The sequence below is a fragment of the Meleagris gallopavo genome, chromosome 7, assembly GCF_000146605.3.
Source record: "Meleagris gallopavo isolate NT-WF06-2002-E0010 breed Aviagen turkey brand Nicholas breeding stock chromosome 7, Turkey_5.1, whole genome shotgun sequence".
Lineage (NCBI taxonomy): Eukaryota > Metazoa > Chordata > Aves > Galliformes > Phasianidae > Meleagris > Meleagris gallopavo.
Genome location: NC_015017.2, coordinates 191,198 through 215,822, shown reverse-complemented (window position 1 = coordinate 215,822; position 24,625 = coordinate 191,198). Strand labels below are relative to the sequence as shown.

The 24,625-nt window shown below is 39.7% G+C and overlaps 1 protein-coding gene across 11 annotated transcripts in view; it reads right to left on the bottom strand.

Annotated features, from left to right (window-relative positions):
- PCNT (pericentrin) overlaps window positions 1-24,619 on the bottom strand; it is a 100,983-nt gene extending 76,364 nt beyond the window's left edge. For all 11 annotated transcript variants that reach the window (XR_002116427.1, XR_002116428.1, XM_019616812.1 and 8 more), the window contains exons 1-12: window positions 24,492-24,619; window positions 19,400-19,603; window positions 16,710-16,760; window positions 15,563-15,742; window positions 14,382-14,525; window positions 11,296-11,460; window positions 8,028-8,204; window positions 6,811-7,066; window positions 4,952-5,010; window positions 4,580-4,754; window positions 2,930-3,066; window positions 2,279-2,390 (exon numbers count right to left, since the gene is read on the bottom strand). Coding sequence is in view for 9 of the 11 variants with exons in the window: in XM_019616812.1 (XP_019472357.1) it covers window positions 2,279-2,390; window positions 2,930-3,066; window positions 4,580-4,754; window positions 4,952-5,010; window positions 6,811-7,066; window positions 8,028-8,204; window positions 11,296-11,460; window positions 14,382-14,525; window positions 15,563-15,742; window positions 16,710-16,760; window positions 19,400-19,603; window positions 24,492-24,536 (1,705 nt within the window). In the remaining 2 variants the exon portion in view is untranslated. The remainder of the gene's footprint in view (window positions 1-2,278; window positions 2,391-2,929; window positions 3,067-4,579; window positions 4,755-4,951; window positions 5,011-6,810; window positions 7,067-8,027; window positions 8,205-11,295; window positions 11,461-14,381; window positions 14,526-15,562; window positions 15,743-16,709; window positions 16,761-19,399; window positions 19,604-24,491) is intronic.
- Between the last annotated feature and the right edge of the window lie 6 nt (window positions 24,620-24,625).

Sequence of the window (24,625 nt, the reverse complement as noted above, 5' to 3'; positions counted from 1 at the left end):
GACGCCCAGGTCCCTCTCTGCAGAGCTCCTCTCCAGCAGCTCATCCCCCAGCCTGTATTGGTGCATGCAATTACAGTTACAGTAGTTAAAAAATTCTGAAATTTTCATAGAGTCATAGAACAGATGGGCCTTGATTGGAAGGGACCTCAAAGATCATTTAGTTCCAACCCCCTGCTATGGGCAGGGCTGCCAACCAGCAGTGCAGGAACCAGATCATGCTACCCAGGGCCCCACCCCATCTGGTCTTGAACACCTCCAGTGATGAGGTACCTACAACTTCTCCAGTTAGCCCAGAAAATTATGCTTAAAAAAAAATGGCAGAAAATTATGGTTAAAACAATAGGCAACGTAATACGTTTAGGCCAATCCAGTATAAGTAAGAATGCCACCTAATGTTACAATCTACGAAAGGCAACATACAGAGTCAGGGTTAAAATCATGCTGCCTATCTTTTTTAATTCTTAAAAATTACTTTTTCATTTATCATACATTTGCTATACGCATACAAGTGAGATATATTCTCACTTAAAGCAAAAAATGTCAATTCCAACTCCTACACTGTAAAGTTGTCTTTGTAAGTGTAATAATTTACATCAGAAATATTAAAATACATAAAATTCACATCAGATTTCAAACTGGAAAAAAGGGAGATTTAACAGGATCACACGGTTTTGAAATATTTCTGCCTTTTTCTTTTAAAATAAAGTAGCCTATCTTACCAACAAATAAAAGAAAAAAATCCTCACAGCTGCAACAAACCTCTCAAAGCCATCTGGATGGGCATACACTCCACTGGTTGAAACACGGTCTGCATGGCCAGCCCCAAAGAGTTATGGTCAGTGGAGTTTAATCCAGTTGGTACCCGGTCACGAGCGGTGTCCCCCAGGGCTCGCTACTGGGGCCACTTCTATTTAGCATCTTTATTAATGATCTTGAAGAGGGGATTGAGTGCACCCTCAGTAAGTTTGCAGACAACACCTAGTTGGGAGGGAATGTTGATCTGCCTGAGGGGAGAAAGGCACTACAGAGGGACCTGGATAGACTGGTTGGATGGGCCAAGATTAACTGTATGAGTTTCAGCAGGGCCAAGTGTTGGGTCCTGCATTTTGGTCACAACAACCCTAGGCAACCCTACAGGCTCTAGGAGGAATGGCTGGAAAGCTGCCTGATGGAAAGGGACCTTGGTGTACCGACAGACAGGTAGCTGAATGTGAGCCAGCAGCATGCCCAGGTGGCCAAGGCAGCCAATGGCATCCTGGGTTAGATCAGGAATGGTGTGGTAAGCAGGACAAGGGAAGCCCATGTATTCAGCACTGGTGAGGCCTCACCTCGAGTACTATGTTCAGTTTTGGGCACGTCAGTACAGAAAGGACATGGAGGTGCTGGAGCAGGTCCAAAGAAGGGCAACAAGGGTACGGAAGGGCTTGAAGAATGTGCCCTATGAGGAGAGGCTGGAGGAACTGGGGGTGTTTAATCTGGAGAAAAGGAGGCTGAGGGGAGACCTGATTGCTCTTTTCAAATATCTGAAAGGTGATTGCAGTGAGAGTAGAGTTGGTCTCTTCTCACTGGTGACAGTACAAGAGGAAAATGGCTTCAAGTTGCACCAGGGGAGGTTTAGATTGGATATCAGGAAGAACGTCTTTACAGAAGGGTTGGTTAAGCACTGGAATAGGCTCCCCATGGAGGTGGTTGAATCACCACTCCTGGATCTGTTTAACAAATCATGTCCCTGAGCACCACATCCAGATGTTTAGCAGAAGGTTGTTAGAGTAGTATGGACAGGTTGCGGTTGGATTCGATGATCCTTATGGTCTTTTCCAACCTGAGCAATTCTACGATTCTACATGGTGATCTTAAAAATCAAGTTTTCTCAATTGAACTTATAATCCTGTACTGAATTCAAAAAGTAGCGTGTTAGTCCACTGACCTGGATTTTCTCCATTTTTAACGACATGACATTTATTTGAATTTGCAATTAAATTGTTTGGCTTTCACTAAAGATGTTTATAGTATGCAGGCTGGAGCAGAGAAAGGAATGGAAAACAAGTGAGCCATACCATGTTTTTTGACATTGCAGAACCAACTAGATATCCAATGCTGACTCACCTTTCACTTCACAAACCCATCACACACCCAATCACTAGGATGTGATGTGCTTCACATATCAGTGACCTAGTAGTGCATTTCTGGTACACAATTAAAATCCTTTCACACCAATAATACATACAACCACACAACCAAGATGAAACAAAATAAAATGCATAAATTTTGAGCATACCACTTAACTCCTGCCAATTTGCTCGGGTACTGCCAAGTTGAGACCGAAGCTGCTTGACTTCTTCTTGTGATCGAGTCTTGAATTCTTCACACACGATCTGAAGCTTTTCCAGCTATGGAAAATGAATTTCATAACAATATTTCATTAAAAACATTTTTTTTTTTTTTCCCAATTCCTTACTTTAAATGCAACATATACAACGATATATCAGAACAAGGTGGAAACATTAGTGACATCAAAATATTCACATCCTGACCCAGGTTACCTGAGATAATGAGTAGCGCTTCACTATTAGATGTAGTATTTTAAAAGAGGGATTTGCTCCCTCCTGATGCCACAGTTAACACTGCGCGCAAGAATCAAGTAACAAAAATCAAGTAGTAAGAAACACAAAAATCAGAAAAATCAAGAATATCACCTTTATTAAGGTGCCACTCCTTAATACAGAGGAAGGAATGGCACCAAACTGCAGAACAGCAGTTGCATTCAAAAGATTTTTAATTGCTATAGAAGGTCCCAGAGTATGCACCTGCTTTATGAGTGTGCTTTAGATTTTTATTTAAACCCCTAAACACAGTTACCCAAATGATAACATGAGTATATAGTATACACACACTAATCAATTATTCAATGCAAAGAAATCCTCTTTACCTCCTCCTGTAGATTCTGTTCTTTTTCTTGGCTTTCTATCTTCATATCTTCTAGGAGTTGGTTATGTTCAGCTTGCAGTTGTTTAGTTAACATTGTGATTGCTAACTGGTGCTGTTTCTCCAAATCTACACATTTCTCTAAAATTGAAAATGAGTTCTGTTACACCATCATCCTGGCTGACAAGTAACAACCCTGTACCTGTGTGACTAAAATAGGAATAGCGCATATCCAGACCACAATGCTGGCTTACAACATTTCCTGTAGGATTCACAACAGTAAAACCCTTCTCAGTAAAGGTGTCACTACTTTCAGATCACTACAAATATCTTGAAAAATAAAGGATTTCAAAGTTTAAGTTTCTAGTGCTACCACAGTTCTCTATATAACACAGTTAGTCAAGAAGTAACCAAACAGTAATGTCAGAGAGATGAGCACCTGCTCTCTGCATATACAAGAAGCATTCTGAACTAGAAGCACATTTACTTAAAGGGAATCAAAAATTTCTTCATGGCCTACAAACACAGAATTTCTCCTACAACTACAGCCAGCAGTGAGAAATAAAAGAGATGACTTGGAAGGACTGGAGAGGCTTGTGCTATGTCTCAGTGCTGAGCACTCTCTGAACCCTGTAAACGTGCTATTACTTCATTCAGTCAACAAATCTTGGTCTGTCAGAAAACACCTGCAGTAAACTGATTGTTTTTCCGCCATGGTATTCTGCAAGAGATTCACATTACCCTCACAGAACAAACTTTACAGACATGGGTTCATGGAAACCTAGTAAAGTCAGTGCAGACTGGGGAGAACAAGCCATTTCTAGAAATATCCTCACAGCAGCCAAAGGCCATCCAAACACAGTGAAAGCATCAGGCCTATGGCACACAGGAAAGGCCACCCTTCACTTCTCAAACTCAGTCCTGCTGCTTGTCAGGTGGCATCAGAATTCCAGCAGTGGCAGCACAGTATTCTCATTCGTTTGAGGAAAATATTTCCCGCATCTCTCACTGACATAGGGTCTTGGAGGCTCAACTACCTGATGAGATATCTGTCTTCACTTCATGGTATATATATCTTGTGGATCCTTCTCATGCAGTTACTGACAACAAGCGCAAGTAAACCACGATTCCAGTAAATGCATCAAATTTTCAAAGCCTATCGAAGCTCTTCACAGTTCTATCTCCTATCTGCACGTCAGCAAAGAACATAGCTGGTTAAGTACTCATCATTAAATTACTTTTAAAGATAATAAATACTCCAATTACGCTAGTCTTAAAAGTGTCACTTACAGAACAGTATTTCAAAAAGATGTCATTCCATCAAGTTGTAACTACTAAGAATCTGAAGGCACGCATTTTAGTTTGAAGAAGTTTCCATGAATATGAGCAGAAATCTTGATTAGCCTAAAACTGGCTTTAATCTGTCAACAAAACTCCTTTAATACTTTCAAAGGAAAACATCTGTCCAGTGCAAGTCAAAATTCAATGCAGTTATGTGAATTTTAAAAATATTTCTCACTTAGTTCCTATTTTCAACAGTCTCATACCATCAATCCAGTTCTTGTATGAGGGTATGTTTTGCATTTGCCTTTTTGTATGGATAGCTTTGCTACGGTTGGATAAAGAAACCTGCTTTTCAGATCATGGCACCTACTTTCAGATTGTTCCTTCTCAAGAGAAAGAAGTCCCAGCTCTGCTTTGACTTTTTCTAATTCCATTTTCAGAGTTTTCTGCAGCTCTGCTATTTCAGCGTGATGTTTTTCAGACAGCTCCTCACACATGTATTTTAAACGTGTTTCAGACTCCAACTCCCAGTCTCTTTTAAGAGTCTAAGACAGAAGGATATGTGCATTATTAAAGCAAACACATTTAGCAAACATCAGGTATGTGGGGATTTTTTCCCCTTTATATTCCATTTATTTGTCCACTACAATAAATACGTAGTAAACATGGTACTTCTTCCAGTTCTGGTTTACTAAAGGAAGTTGTTTTTTTTTCCTCCCTCTATGAAGAACAGAATTTGTACCTCTAATATCTGGATATGTTTCTCTTCCATTTCCAACTCTATTTTCTTTCTTTGATCAACTGTGAAATAAAAATTCTTAGTATTAATAGATATATATAAAATATTATGTTTAAATGACAAGTAAAATATAGATGAACATTTTCAACATCGAACTTGGAGCTTGAGTAGGTAGACCCTAGCATGTTATGCTGCTGCATGCCTCTCTAAACCCACTGTTATGTTATACACCAGTAATTCCCTTTCATTTTAGAAAGTGATAATTCCCTAGCAGTTGTAACTGCTAAGACAAGCCTGGAGGCTAAGGACAGCTTAATTAGTAAAGCAATGTCTAACTAAGCCTACACAGATAGTATGACACTTTAAAGAAGTATATGAACTACCTTCCTTTTTCCACACTTGTAAATTCAAATGCCCATCACTGTCATTTTAGGCAGCAGTATTCCACTGCATAACGCCTAAGAGATACAATCATCTCTGTCACCAGAGACATAGCAGAAGAGCAGCAGACAGCAGCAAGTAGGAAACTTTTTTCAAATGTCTTCTAAAAATGCATGGGAAACAGAGTAGAAGACAGATGCTATTATGTGCTTCATTTTCACTGACAGCTTCCCAATTCATTCCTTGTTTCCTTATAAATTCTGACTCAGCCTCTCTGCAGGTCCATAAGAACCCTAGAAAACTCTCTTTTTCTCAGCTTTCAAGTACTGTTGCCTTAGCTTTAAACATCACTTCAAGTTTCTCAGTGGGAAATGAGACTCCAGAGACTGAGGTAATATCAGCTACCCAGCCAGTGGTCAAATAGAGAAAGAAATTTCATCTACAAAATAAGAATGTATGAGTTCTCACAGGAGTTAGGGACATGTCCAATCACCACTTCCCTGAAAATTTCCTCTATCCTTCCAGATAACAGCATCTACAGTGCTAACATTTCTCCTGCATCATCTAATTTTAGATTCCCTTCGATCCTTGTATTCAAGCATTTCTAAGTGGTTATGTTCAACTTACAGTACCAAAATGAAGATTAACATCACTGATCCAGAGAACTTTGTTCAGACCCACTCGTACTCCAAAATCCCACTAACCCAGCAGTTCTGTATATTACTTATGCTCTTCTGTTCTTGGGTCAAAAAGCCACCAAAAAAAATTTCTTCCTCTCAAGAAAGGAGAACTAGAGAAAAATTTCCTACAAGTTCTTCAGTAAATAGCTGCAGACCTCACCTTTCTCCAGAAGTTCCTTAAGCCCTGCCATAATGTTCAGAAATGGTTCTCTGATCTGAAAAGGGGTAAATACTCCCAAAATGCACACAGAGCCATCAGCAGGGCTCCAGTATTGATAGCTGTGGCTTTCCTCCTGGTTCTCACACAGAACATCTGGTACAAGTTCACACTGAGTCTTTCAGATCCTTTCCAAGTCCTTTCACTTACTTTTGAAACCAACGAGTGGGCAAGGCAGTAACTTTTTACACATCTTGTCAGAAACACTACAGCAGTCAGTGCTGACTTAGGGCAATAAAAACCCTTAAGAAACATGAATAAGAGCTCTACTCTTTGCACCAAGTGAACTATTTGGGACAGCCCTGTCTAACGCTTCCTGAAAGCAACTAGTTCAGTATACTGCTGTTTTACAGACATAACTGCAAAACATGCACATAATTGAAGAAGAGTTAAGGTTAGGCCTGGATAACTTTATTTTTGACTTCAAGTTTAATCCTGCACATGCAAGTCTACCCACTATACCTATTCTAGGCAATATCAGCCTTCAACCATAAGGCCAACTCTACATCATGATGAAAACCTCCGAAGGCAGAATAATACTGATTGAATTTCAATCTCTCTCCTGTTATTCCCAAATCTAATACCTAATTCTTGCTGATACTTTGATGTTAGGTCTTCTTTTTCCTTCAAACAACGTTCTTTAATTTTCTCCCCCTCCAGCTGATGGCGGCTTTGTAGAAGTGCTATCTCCTGAGCACGCTTATCATTGAGCATCTCCCGTAGCTCCACAAGTGCAGTTTCCTTTTCTTTCCTCAAGTTAGACTGAGTAAGCTCAAGCTGAGAGGTGTGCAAGTTATTTAAGCTTAGACGTAATGCTTCCAATTCAAGACTGTGAAGTGTCTGCAATGGAGAAGAAAAAACATTTTAGCTTCTCCTCCAACAGCAGGTGTTCACTTTTTTTTCCATAATCGGTTTCAGTTTGAATTGCTTTCAACTGCTAGCACCTCTAAGTTTTGCTTTTCTGTACTTGAAAAGTGTTTCATCATGGCAGAGACAGAACTGACTTCTGTTACAGTGAGATTTACCAACAATTTTCAGCGCAAAGTAAGTTTTCCTTATCCGCTTCTTAACTGCAACTCTAACAAAATACCTTCCATACGTCCATTCTTGTACAATCTTTGGAACAGAGCACATGCACATCCCATTCCTTCACTGTCTGTTACAGAATTTCTCTTGTAACTGTTAATAACATGGTACATAGCAAGGTTCTAAAGTGGTATTGGAAATGTGGAAACTAAATTCAACTAAAATGGTGAATATCCATCAATTAAAACTGGCAGCCAAAACATATTGACTGAAAATTTGTAATTCCTAAATAACCTAAACAGTACACCAGCATCTTGCACTTAGACCTCGACTAGAAATAGTCTTTCCACTTTATATTTAGTGGAAGAGTTTAAAAAAAAAAAACAAAAAAAAACAACAACAACAACAACAAAAAACAGTAAATACTTGGAAGTCAAGTTCGCATACTTCAATTTCGCACAAAAGCAATTATTCAACAAACGTAATTAGTGGGATAACTAAAATGTTGGGGTTTTAAAATGTATACATTTATTTATTAAACTTATAAAGAGAACAAAAATCAAAGCATTCAGTTTCCTTTGAAATTAATGTTAAAATACAACCACAGAAGATGACTTTGAAGAGCTCCTGCAGAAAAAAAACTATTATCACTCACCAAGGAAATATTTGGAATTCTATTACAACATTATATAAAATAGCATGCCTAGTATGGACAAAAATTACAGACCTTTCCCTTCGCAATGAATATAGTAATTGCTGTACTTATTTATATTACCTGTGATTGGAGCTGGGCATGCTCAATCTCTGCTTTGTGTGTGGCTGCCATTTGCTGCTGAAGTTCATCCAACAACTGTAGCTTTTCTTTATTAAGTTCAGCACGGAGCTCCTCCATTTCCTCTTTATGTTTAGTAATAAGTTCAGAAATTTCACGGTCATGCTCTCGTTCATGTACCTGCACAGAATGCTCAGATAAAGGGCTTTCTTCATAACACTGCTGGTTAAGCCCCACTATAAAGTTACTGATTGAAAATTCTCCTTTCTCCCAATCCCAAATCAAAGACAAAACAGAAGAAAACAATTGATAGCTTTTTCCATCTCTGAAACATTTATACCGCTTAGGTGACAAACAATGCAGAATGAGTTCATTTTTCTGAAATAAACTTGATTGCACTATTTATCTTTTTTACTAAAGCAAGCTGTTCTACTCTTTCTTCTTCCAACTTCTTTTGCATTTCAACTTTATCTTTTATTTCAGCATTTAATTCTTCTATCTGAAAACAGGGATACAAACATTTGCAATGACTACTTTTAAGTATTACAAAATCCAAAACCTGCCATTGCTGGTGTTGCCTACCTCCTTCTTGTGTGTCAAACTCAGTTTAGTTAATTCTGCAAGGTGCTGAGTCTCCATTTTAACAATTTCCTCCTTATAATAATTCATCATCTCAGACTGTGCCTTCTTTGCATCTTGCACAGACTGAAAGGATTCCTGCAAGTAATTTTCAAGCTCCAAATGAACCCTCTTCAAATGAGCTATTTCTTCAATTAATTGGCTTTCTTTCTCACCGTATTCAGTACTTTTTGCCTTTATTTCAGCATGAAGTTTATTAATTTCCATGTTGTTGAAGCTCAACCTATCCTCATATCTTAGTCTTTCACACTCCTGTACTTCTTTGACATTTTGCACTTCAGTATTAACTTCATGTATGTTTTTCTCAAGATCTGCTATGACACTAGCATTTGCTGCTAATGCTTCCTCTGCTTTTACTAGATCCTTCTCCATGACTGATAATCTCTCTCCTAATGCTGTTTTCTCCTTCACTAAGAGTGCTAAGTCTTGCTCTTTGTTATTGATTTCTGCTTTGAGCAACTCCTGTTCTTTTAGTATTGTCTCTTCCAGTACAGTTTTCTGACCAAGCAGCTCTGTTATTCTCTGGTTTTCAGCCTTCTGAGCTGGTTCTGCTTTCGATCCCTTTGACTTTGCAAAGCAGCCAACTGACGTCCAAAAAGAGTCTGTACTTCACTTGTTACAGAATCAGAAGCTATTTTCTGCTCTTGAACTTCTTTCACTAACTGCTCCTGAGTTCGCAGCTGCACCATCAACATTTCTTTTTCCTCCTGGAGGTCTTTTATCATTTGTTGCCAGGTAGAGGATTTAGATACTTGTGCTAAATGTTCTGTGACACAGTAAGATTGGCTTTCATCCTCACCCTGTTGCTTTACTAGGAGATTTATTTCATTTTCAAGTTCTTTCTCCCTCTCTGTTTTCTGAAGAAGTTGTTCTTCACAACATAGCCGTGCTTCACGTTCCTTATTCAGTTCCACATTAATTTCACAGAGCTCAGCTATCATTTTTTTCCATTTTTCAACAGCTTCTTGGGACTCCTGATGAGATTTCTTCAAGATTGACTTTTTTTGTGGAGCTGCTCAGTTAGCTTCACACATCTCTCTACTACACAAGCTCCCTCATCACCCTTTACGTCATCATAGTCACTTATTTTGTTTTGCAGAGGGGAGCCATCTGACAAAAGTAAAATGAAGGCTTCTGCTTCCACCTTTGTCTCTTCAAATGTCTCTTTCATCAAGGTGGAAGTTTAATTGAGGATGTTTAAAATCTGTGCTTGGATCTGAAAGCACACTACTGTCTAACCCAAACCTACTGCATTTATTGTCTTCAGTGGTATAACCTTCAGAACAGCCTGACACATATGACTGCTCTGGTCTCTCTGTGAAGACAAGATATTTTGATAGAATCTCTTCATCAATAGTGAAAAATCCTAGTTCTGGCAACAGTTCTTCAGACAAGTGATCTCCACTACTTTCATTATGCTCTCCGATCTTTGAACACACAGTTTCTTCTGATTCATCCCTTAATGAATCTATTCTCGGTTGACACTGGAAATTTAGTCTGTCAGGATCTAGCTCTTCTCTAAATTGGCGTGGTTCATTCAGCATCTCCTCAAGCTTCACTGTCTGCAACTCCAATATATCTGGTAAAGTTTGCATTTCCCTTAGGTTTTTATTGGAGACAGATTCTTCATCATGCTTTTGCTTTGCATCTTTACTTTCTTCAGCCTTAAAAAGTTGCTTTTTATTTAATTCACGTATAAAATAATTTAGTTTCTGAATCTCTTCATTCAAGCGCTATTTTTCCTGTTCAAATTGCTGGCCTTCATTGACCTGCTCTTCTGCCTTTGAAAGTTGAAACTTAAGATCACTAATTAAAACTTTGTATTGAATCTCAACCTCAGTCTTTTCTCTCTGGAAGTTTTCCTGCTGATGTTTAAGTTCCTCTCTCAAATTTTCTTTACTAATTTCAGATTCACTAAGACAATTATTTAAGTTAACTATTATTCTATTTAAATTCTGAATGTGCTCTTCAGAATTCAGAGCAGAGAGTTCTTTTCTTAACTGTTCAAGTTCACTTTTATATTTTAAAATCATTTCTTCTTCATATATCTGCTTGGCTTCTGCAATCTCTTTTCTATGACATTTCTCCAGCTTAGCCTTCAAGTGCTCCAACTGTCCGCAAACATCCTTTTCATGATTCACTTTCAGTTTTTCAATATGTTACTGTTCTTTCATTTTGGTTAAGGCTATTTCATTTTTTAATTCTGTTATTTCTGAGTCCCGGAGAGAAAGAGTATGTTGTAGTATAGACAAATTGAATCTTTCTGATGCCAGTAGATCCTGGAGACTTTTAATACAGTCGTCTTCTCCTATGCTTTCATATAGCTGTTGCATTGTATCTTTCATACCCTATTCCGTTAGGGCAAGCAGATATTCCTTATCTTTGGTATTCTTCAAAATAAAATATTACATATGAAATTTACCACTGAAATATGACATGTTTTAAGTTCCTTAAGTCTCATGTTTTTCACATCTCTTCACAATTAACATTTCCCCTTAAGTATAGAGAGTAACATTGGCCTTATGAACAAATTATATGTTCAGTGCAGGCTCTTCCTCCAAAAAGAAACTTACCATAAATAACTACTACTAAATAGAACTCATAACAGTAAGAGTACTTTAAACAATTTTACCTTTTGAGAAGATTCAAGCTGTACCTCCAGGTCATGAGCTTTCTGATGCAGCATCTCCAAACGTGCATTTTGTTCTTGGAGACTGTTCTGAAACAAGGACATTTGCTGCTGGGCTTCTAATACCTCTTTCTTCCCAGAGCCTTTATTCTTCAGCATCACATTAACCTGAACACATAAGTTTACTCCCAGTCAGAAGAAAGTCTATATAAGAATAACTCGTAAACTAATCCCACTGTATGCATAAGACGTATTGTATTTGTTGAATACAGATTTATTCTATGTATCATCTTCCATTCTCAGTGAATAAGTACAGTCTTAAAAAGTCACACAACAGATAACATGTTTGAAAGACTATTAGTTACAGCAAAGTATAATGTTAACTAATTCACTTCTACAAAGCCCCAGAATGAGACAGGACTTCCAGTGGACTGGACATTTTGGTAAGAAATCAATGAACACAGCCTTTTCTGCAAAGGATTTCACAGTGAATACTAAAGGCTTTTTTTGCTCCCACTCACCCAAATGGTTAAAAAAAAAAAGCATTTTTCTAAAAACTTTGCTGAAGCCAAGAAAATATCAATACGCTCAAGCCAGCATTAGTACTTTCACTTATCACCAAGCTGGTCAAAGCTCAGTTAGAGCTGAAGCTGACCAGTACTACGAGGGACAATAAAAAAGATTTTTTTAAATACATTAACAAGAAGAGGACCAGAGAGAACATTGGGCGTTACTTGATGAGGATGGTCACCTTACAAACATAGACATAGACAAAGCAGAAATGTTTAATGTCTTCTTTGCCTCTTTCTTCAACATCAATCATCAGCTCTAGGACCCCAGGAGCACTGAGTTGGAGGACTGTGACTGCAGTAGTAATCAACTCCCAGCCAACCCTGAACTTATGTGGAATTTTCTGGTCCACATAGATGCATACAAGTCCATGAGATCCAAAGTGATTCCTCCCAGGTACTCAGAGAGCTGGACAATGTCATCGCAAGGCCTTGCTCAATTCTTTTTCAGTCTTAAGAATCTAGAGAAGTCCCAGTTTCCAGTCATTCCAATTCCAATTGCGTTATTCCAATTTTCAAGGGCAAGAAAGAAGACCCTGGTAAACTTAGACCTGACAGTCTCACTTCAGCGCCTGAAAAAACTATGCTGATAGGTACTGAAAAAACACCTGACAGGCAGTGAGGTCATTGGTAACAGCCAACATCAGCTCATGAAGAGAAGGTTCTGCTACACTAAATTTATTTCTTTTTATGACAAGGACACCCGTCTAGTGTGACCAAGAGAAGCTAGTTGATGTTATTTTTTTGGATTTCAGTACAGCTTTTATTACTTTTTCTCCCAGTATCCTTCTGGACAAGATTCCCAGCATACAGCTAGACAAAAACATCATGTGATGAGCGAGCAATTGGGTAATGGGTTGGGCCCAAAGAGTTGTATTAAAATAGAGTTACATCAGGCTGGTGGCCAGTGACTAGCAGGGTTCCCTAAGGTTCCACTGTAGGACCAGTTCTCTTTAATGTTTTCATAAATGACTTGGATGTAGGTCTAGAAGGTGCTCTGAGCAAGTTTGTTGATGATATTAAATTGGAAGGAGCTGGTGACTCCATTGAGGCTGGAGAGGCCTCAGAAAGAGATCTAGACAAATTCAAGAGCTGGGCAACAACCAACAATGCAAAGTTTAACAAGAGCAAGTATCACTGGATTCTGTAGGAAAAGAAGGAGCAACTCTGGCTTTCCATACACACTGGGAGGATTAGATGCTGGAGCATACTCCACTGAAATAAGTCTCAGAGTCACAGTCAAACGCAACTTAAACATGAGTCAACAGTGTGTCAAGTCAGCCCAGAAGGCCAACCATACTCTAAGGTGCATCATTTGTAGTCAGTCAAACAAAGTGATTGTTGTGCTCTACACTGCACTGGTACAGCCTCACCTTGAGTACTGTGTGCAGTTTGGGGTACCACAAGGCAAAAAGGACACAAAACTACTAGAACAGGTATGTCCAACTCAGCCAACAGGCTACACGTGGTCAGCCCATTCTGCAGCCAACCCCTGCCCCACAGCCTCACAGCAGTGAGTCTTCCCCACAGAGCAGCCTGGCCATGTCCCAGGCACACAATGATTGCTCAGCAATAACCAAACATCAGTGTGCAACTGGCACTGGTGCTAACTCAATTATGGTAAATAACTATGCATTTTCATACATCAGATACATACAGTCCTGTGAACAGAGAAAAAATATGCATCCATGCTTTCCATTTTGATAAAGGAATTTGAGAATGAACTTCAAGATTTCTAAAAATAAACAATCAATTTCTAATATATTTTCTACTCCATTTTCAGTAACATAAATTAATTTATCTGATCATGTCTCTTTACCAGACTTTTATAACATCTGTCTTCCGAGCGAAAGAGATCCCTTGCTTCACAGTCACGCCTTATTCATGTATGTATTGCTTTTCAACAGTACATACATTTGTGAACAAACATTTTCAAGGATGAAGTACAGGAAGAATAAAATTTCATCAAAAATCTCTGAACACCTTGAGACCTCACTAAGAATTACGATCATTTCCATCAAACCAGGCTGATGTTTCACAAAAACAAGGTCAAATATCCCACTAGTTTTATGTTTTTGTTGCTCTCCTTTATGTTTTAATAATAATTGTTTTAAAAGTTTTGTTATATACATTAGCTATCTTATAAATTTTATGCCGACTCCAAAAGTAATGCCTCCCATTTAATTATGTTGGCCCACACTATCACAGATGTTGAAATGGCAGTAGTATCCTACTGATTTTCTTACGACCATAGCACACAGGCTCTTGCTCATGGCTGACAAAAATGAATAGCTAATGGTGGTGACTGAAAAACAGTGTTTTGTAAGCTGAGAATTTGCTCTACCAAAGCACTGCATTTCAGGCCTTGCCCTGAAATCTTTTCCACCTCTGCAATGCAAACTGAACTAAGAGGTATGCGATAAGTGTGAGATGTGGTGGTTTTTTTTTAATGTTAATATTGCAAACACATTTGTTTTTATTCACTCTTTGTAACATAGTTAAAATCAGGAAGGAGCACACCTGATGTAACTGAAGTTGTAAGCCATGGATCTGATCAGCTACATGCGAAGCCTCTTCCTGCAAGTCATCCCAATCCTTTCTTGTTTGTTGAAGGCAGCTTGTTAGTTTCCTTATAACTTCATTCTGCTCTTGAACAGTTGTTTCCTACATGATGCACAAGAAATTTCTGAAATGAAGACATGCTTATACTAGGAACCCTCTAAGTTTGCTTAACACAAAGACAATAACGTCTTTGTGTAAACCCAATATGGTTACATGGAAGACTTAATAAGCTTGCGTGATAGGAACAGAAATATTTCTGTTAAAACACAATGGCAGGATGATGAAAGAAATCTTCTGTTAATTGCAAAGAGATGAAGGTAATTAGAACTGCTCTGTGTTTTTTTTGAGCAAATGATAAGATACTAATAGTGAAAAAACTATTTTAAATGTCAAAGCTCTTATTCGTGTTAAAAGCAATTAATTTTTTTCCATAGGCAACAAAGTTATTTATTTAGTACACTCTGAAATCTTCCTTATGTCACCTCTTCAGTCCTGTGAAAGAAAGCTAATGAGATGGGTTGCACCATATTTTAATCACATCCTTTTCAACGTATTTCTCACCATCAGAAAACATCTCTTTCTTCTATTAGGACTTTGAAACAAAGAACATGCTAAGTAGGAAGCAATTATTCTTTGGATGCACTCTATCATTTACCTTTACACAGAAATGATAGGGAAAGGAAATTTAAAATATCTTTTCAAATATTTTTTTAGAGGGAAAGGTATATATAAAGCTTAATAAAGTTCACCTTATCCTACATTTGTCCATACCAAAAAAATACCCCTAAAAGTGCACAAAAAACCCAAGTGTAAATAATCTCTACCATTTTGGAGTGGTGAGGAAGGACATCTGCAACACCATGTGAATGTTCAGGAATTTACCTAAGCACTTCAGTAAAAATCTCTCAAAATAAAACTACTTCATTAACTTCATTAACATTTGATTCAAGCAATATGAAGGCCGGAACAACGACTGCACTAGCTGGTAAAGGGAAGACGTAAGTATTGCTTTCGGTAGCATATGTTAACAAGGTGAAATGCTTTTCAATACATTCAATGCTTTTCAATACAATTCGGTTTTTGCCTCCTACACATTTTTAGATTTAAAGTAGTATTATTCCCATTACTATGAAACATACCTGAAGCTGCATAGAGTCTCTATGCTGGCTAAGTTGTTCCTGTAGTTCATCCATCTGCACAGTGAGTCTTTCAACTGCTTGCTGTTTCTCCAGAAGTCTTTTCTCTAACTCACCTATTCTAGTTTGACACATCTTATCATCAAGCTCACTACATTCTACAGCAGAATGTACTGCAACTTTCTTCATAAGAGAAAGAAAAATGATTTTAGTCACCAACACAAAGCATCATTTCCATTTTATGGCAATTCTGAATACAAGTTGAGATGAAAGCTTAAAATTCTAGCAAATTTATTTTAAAAACTGAATCAACATTTAAACTATAAATAAAGTTTCTGTTATATGAAAGTTCTTAATTCTTTCTAAAATTCAGATACTTTTTCTCATGGGTCATATATTTTCACATGATACTTCAAGGAGCAGATGTAAACTAGGGAGAAGATTTGCACCTCTACAGCACCAAATGGTTGCAAAGAGCCATGCTGACACATTTGGGGATATGAAATACATTCAAACTTACAAGTTGAGGGCACACTACCAAAATTAAACTAGGTTTTTATAGCTCTCTGTGATGACTGTTCTCTAGTTCACCCATAGGGTGGACTAGAAAAGAAAAAAAAAAGAAAAAAAGAGTTCTTGATTTGAAATTAAACTCAAGCACAACCAGCGATTGCAAATTAATATTCAACATAATTGAGTTTCTGTGGTGTTTAACAGCAAAACAAAAAGTAAATGCAAAGAAGAAATTGCTCAAATTAACAGCGCAGCTTCTTAGGAGCACTATCATTACAATTCTATTGGAAAAGACAGTACATTATATTTTAATTATGTTTTGTTCTTAATATATGAACCAATACAAGAAACAAGCTTACTTTTCAATTAAGTACATCTTTCAAAGTTCTCCAGACAAGCTCTATGATTTTAGTGCAAACAATTCTCTTACCAACCAATTTTGCAGCTATACACCCACCCACCCACACACATATACAAGCACCAGTTTTAGACTGCAAAATAAAGAAATCACATCACTTAACATTTTATAGCAACGCACAAAAACTAATCTATCTATATACAGCATTTTATTAAGCTACATTCTTCCTTCACATACATATTAGCACCTTTTACAAAATAGATATTCTTTCACACTTACTTCAGCTGCTGGATGGATCACTGTATCCTGGATGGACAAATCAGCACTCCCCTGGTAAACAAACAAAACAAATACTACATCATGACCATTTTTTCCAGGTACGTAAGGAAAAGCATGATTATTTTGGAAACATGCTAAGTGTGAGCCAGCAAAATCCATGACAAAACAACACATAAGTGACAGAAGACGACTGACTTTAACACTAAACTCCATTGATCATCCATGGTCTCATAAATCATAGAATCATCAAGGTTGGAAAACACCTCCAAGTTCATCCAGTCCAACCATCCACCTACCACCTATGTTTTCCATTAAACCACATCCCTCAGTACAACATGCAAACATTTCTTGACCATCTCCAGAGACAGAAACTCCACCACCACCAGGGCAGACTGTTCCAAAGCCTGACCACTCTTTCAGAGAAGAAGTTTTTCTAATGACCAACCTGAACCTCTCCTGGTACAACTAGAGGCCATTCCCTCCAGTTCTATCACTAGTTACCTGAGAGAAGAGGCCAATCTCCACTTTGCCACAACCTCCTTCCAAGCAGTTATAGAGAACAATAAGGTCTCCCCTTAGCCTCCTCCTCTCCAGACTAAATAATCTCATTCCCTCAGCCGCTCCCCGTAAAACTTGTGCTCCAGATCACTCACAACTTCATTGCCCTTCTCTGGACATACTCTAGGGCCTTAACATCTTTCTCATACTGAGGGGCCTGAAAGTGAACACAGCACTTGAGATGCAGCCTCACCAGTGGTGAGTACAGACGGATGATTACTTCCCTGCTCCTGCTGACTGCACTGTTTCTGATACAAGCCAGGATGCTGTCGACCTCCTTGGCCACCTGGGCACACTGCTGGCTCATTCTCAGCCAAGCATTGACCAGTACCCCCAGGTTTGTTTCCTCTACAGTCTTCTAGGCATTCTGCCCCAAGCCTGTAGCACTGCCTGGGGTTGTTGTGGCCAAAGTGCAGGACCTGGCACTTGACCTTGTTGAACCTCATCCCATTGGCTTCAGTCCAGCTATCCAGCCTTCCAGATCCCTCTGCAGGGTCTTCCTACCCTCACGTAGATTGATGCTTCCTCCCAATCTGGTGCCATCTCCAAACTTACTGAGGGTGTGCTCAATGCCCTCATCCAGGTCATCAATAAAGATATTGAACAGGACGAGACTCAAGACTGACCAAAATGAAATAAGTGCAGAAATTTTAGAAGTATTATGAATGCCTAATCAAAACTTATCAAGCTAAGACACACCACTGAAATTTGTAGGCGTTAAGGAGGAGTCAAGATGTGACAGGATAGGACCTCCACCGCTCTGCTGTGTGGGTCATCACGCGTGCTTAAGGGGCGTAGACGAAGCACGTAGGGTATATAAATCACTATTTAGTCACAATAAACGCCATTTGCAGCATCCTCATATTGGTGTCAGTGCTGTTACGGTCCTAGCGAGGGGAGATTGCTAGCCCCCGGCAGACCAGACCTTGAGAACAGGGACAACACCTTTGCAATCCTCACGTTACATTCAAGATCTCCTGAGAGTTCTAGGGATACCTCCACTACAGAACAGATGATAAAACACACAAACAATTTCCTCCATTATTTCGGGTTTGCTAATACATTAGTTTGATACTGTTGTATATTCTTATAATATACCAACAGCTGGACAGCTTTTTATGCAGAAGGCACTGCCTCCCCAGAACTCACAAACCTTCACAGAGAAAACATGCTGAAGCACAGTCAGAAAATAGTTTCTACGTAAATCCCCAGACTGGGATAAAGTTTGTGGTAGCCATAGTTACCTTGTAGCTTTTAAGGCTTGTGAAAGTACTAGCCAACCACTTCTAAAGCAAGAAATTCCTACTGAAATATTGTTCAAAACTACGTTATTTTTATTATGAGAGAGAAAGATAGAAAAAAGCATCCACAGTTGATGAAAATTTGCTTATGAGCTGAAGAAAACAACCATTCAATTCAGGCAACTATCAGTAGATTTACGCTAATCTCAAGCTATATCACAGGCTATATGTTTCTGTATTTACTAACAAGACTACCCTCAGCACTCACTAAAGAGCTACCTTTGACAGATCATTAGCACAAACAAATCAGGCAAACCCACAGATACAATTTAAACAAGTTTGTCAGACTGTAGTAATGTCTATGCTGGCTTGGCATGGCAATATTTGATAAGAACATGCTCAAAGATTTTTTCCTCCAGAAAAGGTTAAGTACATTTGAGCCAGCAAAGTGACATATAACCAAGTATTAAAAAGTACTGATACTTTTGCTAATCTATTATGCATTTCAGATTGAATTTGCCATTTCATGGATCACAGCCAGAGATTCAAAAGCATGACAAAAGAAGTTCAGTGCAGCAAAAGCTGGCATGATAAACTGAAATCTTTCAATTACAGACAGCTCTTTGACAAAACAAACCATCCATTCCATACAGTAAAGATGTTTAGATAAGATTCAGTTAGTAAGGGGAAAAAAGCCTTATTTATTTATTTTCCCAATTAATTATATAATTTTTTAAGAAAGTTAATTACTACAAATGCGAAAAGCCATCTCACTTATGTCTCAGTGGCAGCCAGCTGACAGCTAACACCCAATTAAGCAAAACAACCACCTGAGATACTTTCTATCTGCAGTTGGACTGAAGTGGAAACACAAGAAATACTAAGATTTACCTCTGTCTCTGTTGTTGTCTCTAGGAAGTTGGTGTCTTCGGCCTTACTCTTTATACCCTTACCGACATCACAGCCTGGGGCCATTACTGTGTGCTCTTCCTGTGGAACGTCATGCGTGTGGACAGACGAGCCCTTCCTCTTCGGCGTCTTTTTCTGCGACTGCGTGACATTGCTTTTTGCTTTGCGTTCTCTGAAGTGAGCAAACTGTGCATAAAAGATTGGAATAGATACAGGGAGAGGTAAATGAGAAAAAGGTAGCAGGACCACAAGATTAACACACTCATAGGTGACAAAGAATATCCCAGCTTGATAAAATATATACATCTGCAGAAAAACTGCTTGATCTTCTTACTTCCAACACATTCAGAATGCACCAGATATCTGTGCAACTGAACAAGAAATCTCACGCTAGTACTAAAGACTCATTTCAATACAGGAATCAAATTTTACTCAATGACATGCAAAGTTTCAATGACAACCCAGAATTACGGAAGACAGATTAGAAAAGGAACAAATTGTTAATATATTAGAATCGTTTGGGGGGTGGGGGGAGGGTAGGAAAGCAGCCTTTCTGTAAGACAGGCAAAAACAACAACCCTTAGAAATGCATCTAAATAGATCTTTGCCAGTCTAAGCATTAAGACTAAAATTAATGGAAGTGAATCCTCATGCTCCTTCCCTGCCACCCCCTTAAGAGAATACAGCAAAACTTTCTAGCCAAAAAGCAGACTACAGTACATAAATAGAAAATTAATTAAGCCAGGTCATTTTAATTTCTTCTGTTGAAAATTCAGATGCTCTACTTTATCAGACTATCACAGTGCAGCGAAGCATGAGGGATTTGTAAAGAACGTCACTGACAGAATTTATTACTCAACTTTCCTTAGCACCTTAAACTGCTTAGAAAGGATTATCTTATTTTCAACTCTAGTATTACATTTAGGCAGCAATTCCAGGCAGCATCTCCCTCACAGCATAAATCCAGGTATCCCCCTAATAGGGGAAAAAGCCTTCTCCAAGGTTTCAGCTACAACTACATTGTTAGCGCATCCTTGTGATGAGATAGAACAGATAGTGAAAATGATGATAGGATGCAAATGGTCCCAACTGTAAAGTTCTACCTGCAATATAAATGAGAATACACTGTTTCCTAGCTTGGCTTTCTTGCAGTACAGCAACACCACAGAAAAATCCTTCCACTTCCCATGGCTCAGTTAGGCTCTCTCCTTACACACGTGTCAATGTCACTACAGATATTTCTGTCTGACAGCTCAGCTCAACAGATATGCAGTACCTCTCAGTCTGATTAAAATGCATATTTGCTGAAATACACCAGTTTCTTACCAGTATTGAAGCTGTTTGGAAACAAAGAGCCCTTTTTAAATTGATTAAAATCTGTAGTTTTCATAGTTCTTAATATTGAATGCAGTTAAAGCAAAGATTGCCAGATGCTGTATTGATTTTCCAAATAAGCAAAATGGAAAGACAGCAAAAGACAGTAAATAAAGCTGTCATGAGACAAACAGCATCCTCTGAAATCAGTTGTTAACTCTAGCACTTACTGATGGCATTATATGTCAAAATAGCTATTACACCAATTAAGCTGATAACATGGGCAACAAGGACAGAAGAGAACCTGCAGAATAATGGGAGAGTGGAGGAAGCTGATGAAGCAGATAAATAGGAGTAAAGGAATCAGAAAAGATAAGAAACAACAGGCAGATAGGGTTCTCATCCTAGGCATCCATCAATGACTTCACAGAGGAAGAGCAAGAAAGATATTTGGGATCAAAATATCAAGATTTTCCATAACTGAAAATCTACACAAGTAGAAAATTTTTAAATACACATCTCAAAGATAAAAAAAAGCAAGAAACAACGACAGCAAGATCCACTTACTTTGTCATGTTCACGTGCATTAAAAACTAGGAAAGCAAAATAAGTATTGAGCAGAAACTAATTGCTCCAAAATTCCAGAGAAATACTAGAGTTGTTGTCCCATGAAAGCATCTGGGGTCCAACACTGCAGATTTCTGGAACCACTGGGTGGGAAAAAGTGTTTTTTACGGCATTACCAGGTTTCCAAAGTTTTTAATTGGCTATATGAATTTAACACTCATTCCAATAGCACCATCATATATGCAGACAACAAGTAACACAAAGCAGTGCGTATGCACGTGAAGAAAGTAGATGACAAGTGATCTATCCCTCACCAAAACAAGACCCCTCCATGTCCTTTTTGATGGGCCTGATTCGCAGTTTTGTTTCTAGCAGAACCACAGCAGAGAAAGGTTTACTTTTAGCTAGAACTCTGTACACCGTTGTCCCAGCAGCAGCATCACACATAGCATGCCAAGCAGCTCTTAGTGCAGAAGAACACTGCCTTTCCACAGCTACTGGTGTATTTGCACCTCACCAGTAGCAGACAGGTAACAACAGCAACCTGGTGGTACTAGGGCAGGCCCCAAAAGCTGTCTGTCCCCACGGTGGCTCACCACAGGGCAGACTTGCACCACAGCACTCTCAGTGAGCTGGCACCAAAACAAAAAGCCCAGAACAGAGTATTCAGGTTTTGTTACATTTCCCAATTACTGCTGTGGCTAACAGTATTCCATTTATTGGAACAGAAATTTGAAGAACCTGACACAATCAGTGTGTAGCATCTGCCAAATGATGTCAGCTTCCAATTAAAATAGAAGTCGAGATATTTGTTATAATTTGGTGGTAGCTCCAAAAGATTTCAGTGATGGAGTTTTTATTCTCATATGAAAATAATAACAAGCACTGTGTTAAAGAGGAAAACACATACACAACCTCTTCCTAGGTCATTACTTAGCTAAAGATCCATGGATGAGAGAGGCAAAATAAACTATTTGCATGTCTAGGTTCAAGTAGTACCAGACACTTGGTTGCCATGAGAATGTGGTCATGCTAACTAATTGCTTGCAATACATGACAGAAAAAGAACAAGGAAAAATGCTTCCTTCTGCTCTCTTACACAAGAGCTTCCAAAAACACAGCTACCCAAAGGAAGTTCTGAGCAAAGTCACAGCCATGTAGCCCACCTACATCCACATCCAACTGTGGGCTTAAGGATCTGAGGAAGATCACTGAGTAAGACAGAAGGTCCATCTCCTCCCATTGGGGCCCATTAGTTAGAAGCTAGCACTCCCAAGTTCAAGCATGTAATTAAGGACGAAAACACAGGGCAAGCACAAAGAAATGCTAGGGACTAGCTGAACATACCAAGAAATTTACAACTCATATTTGCTTTCCTGTGCCAAACATAGTATCTTCGTGTTTAATAACCCCCACTAAGTATTATTTCCATTAATTTGCCCTGGTGCTTTAAAAAAAAAAAAAGCCTTCTTTTGCCCCCATTTTGCTAGATAAATAATGGAAGGCCATGATATTTTAGCAAGCAGAGGAAGCACTACACCCGTTTCTGCCACTTCACACCTTCTCCTCATGGCACATTTCCATGCAGCAGCCATTGAATGAGCTGCCAAAGATTTCTTTCTTTGTTTTTAATGGTAAGATATAAGATATTAAGCACCTTACTTTATTTAAAAATTTATGAGAAAAAAAAAAGAAGAAAAAAATAAGAAGATATAGCACCACACCACTGTACAGCCCCTGCCAGCTTCTTCCAGCTACAGTCCCATTGCCATCCTGGCAGAGGGAGAGAAATAAAGAATCATAATACCCCAAGCTGGAAGGGACTCATAAAAATCATCAAGTCTAACTCCTGGCTTCACGTGGGATCACCTAAAAACCAGACTATGTCTGAGAGCACTGTCCAGACACTTCTTGTACAGCAGCAACCTTGGTGCCATGACCACCACCTTGAGGAGACTGTTTCAGTGACCAACTACCCTCTTAGTGAAGAACCTTTTTCAGTGTCCAGTCAGAACCTACCCTGTTGTAGCTCCATGCCATTCCCTCAGATCCTATCACAGGCAGCAGAGAAGAGATCAGTGCCTGCCCCCTTGTTAGGAAGCCATCAGCCGTAATGGGGCCTTCCCTCAGTTTTCCCTTCTCTGGGAAAAACAAACCATGAGACTTCAGTCGCTTCTCATATATTTTCTCCTTTAGAACACTCACCATCTTTGTAGCTCTCCTTCAGAGGCTCTCTAATAGTTTTATGTCCTTCTTTGAACCGTGGTGCCCAAAACTGCCCACACTATACAAGGTGAAGCCACACCAATGCAGGACAATTAATTCCCTTGACTGGCTAGCAGCAGCATCGTGGTTATACATCCCAGACTATGGTTGACCTTACAGGCGGCCTGGGCACACTACTGACTCACACTTAATTTGCCATCAATCCAAATCTCTTTGAGAGAGCTTGTGGCCGCGGGCTAGCATACAGTTGCCTCATTCAGCAGTAACTTCCAAAAGCGTACGGCAGTACCAGCTCAAAAAACAGCAGAAATACCGAACAAGAAGCGGCACAGCACCACAAACTGGCTTCCTGAACAGCACAGTCACCAAAACAAACCTCAAGTCACAGAATCACAGAACGGCCAGGATTGGAAGGGACCTCAAGGATCATGAAGCTCCAACCCCCCTGCCACAAGCAGGGCCTCCAACCTCCACATTTAACACTAAAACAGGCTGCCCAGGGCCCCATCCAACCTGGCCTTGAACACCTCTAGGGACGGGACATCGGTAGCTCCCAGGGCTAGTGCACACCAAGCTCTGGCCGTACAGGCACACTCCGCAGCGATGTAAGGGAGCAGCGATGGTGCACACAGCCCGCACCCACAACCCTCCCTAGCCCCCAGCAGCCCCGCGGGGTCTCACCGGACAGCCGGCCGCCCCAGGCCCGCTCTGGCCGCAGCCTCGCCGGAGGGACGCAGGCACGGCGCCGGAGGGGCACACAGTTTCCGTTCCCCGGGTTCTCCCTTGTAAAAGTACTTTGAGAAACGGTAGAAACGCGAGAGGGAAAAAAGAAACACCAAACACAACGCAAACAAACACGGACCCGCAGGGCAGGGAGGAGAACGCCCGCTCTCCGCCAGGCTGCTCTCCGCCCGCCCCGCAGCACCGAGGCCCACAGCCCGCAGAACAGCAAGGCGCTGCGCCTCACCTTGGCTCTGCCAGCCTCCAACTTGCGCGTTCGCGCCTCCTCCATCTCCTACAAGCCGCAGACTCCCGCCACTCCGCACATCACACGGCGGCAGGCACACAAGTTTCGGTCATGGCCGCCCCGCGGCTTTCGCC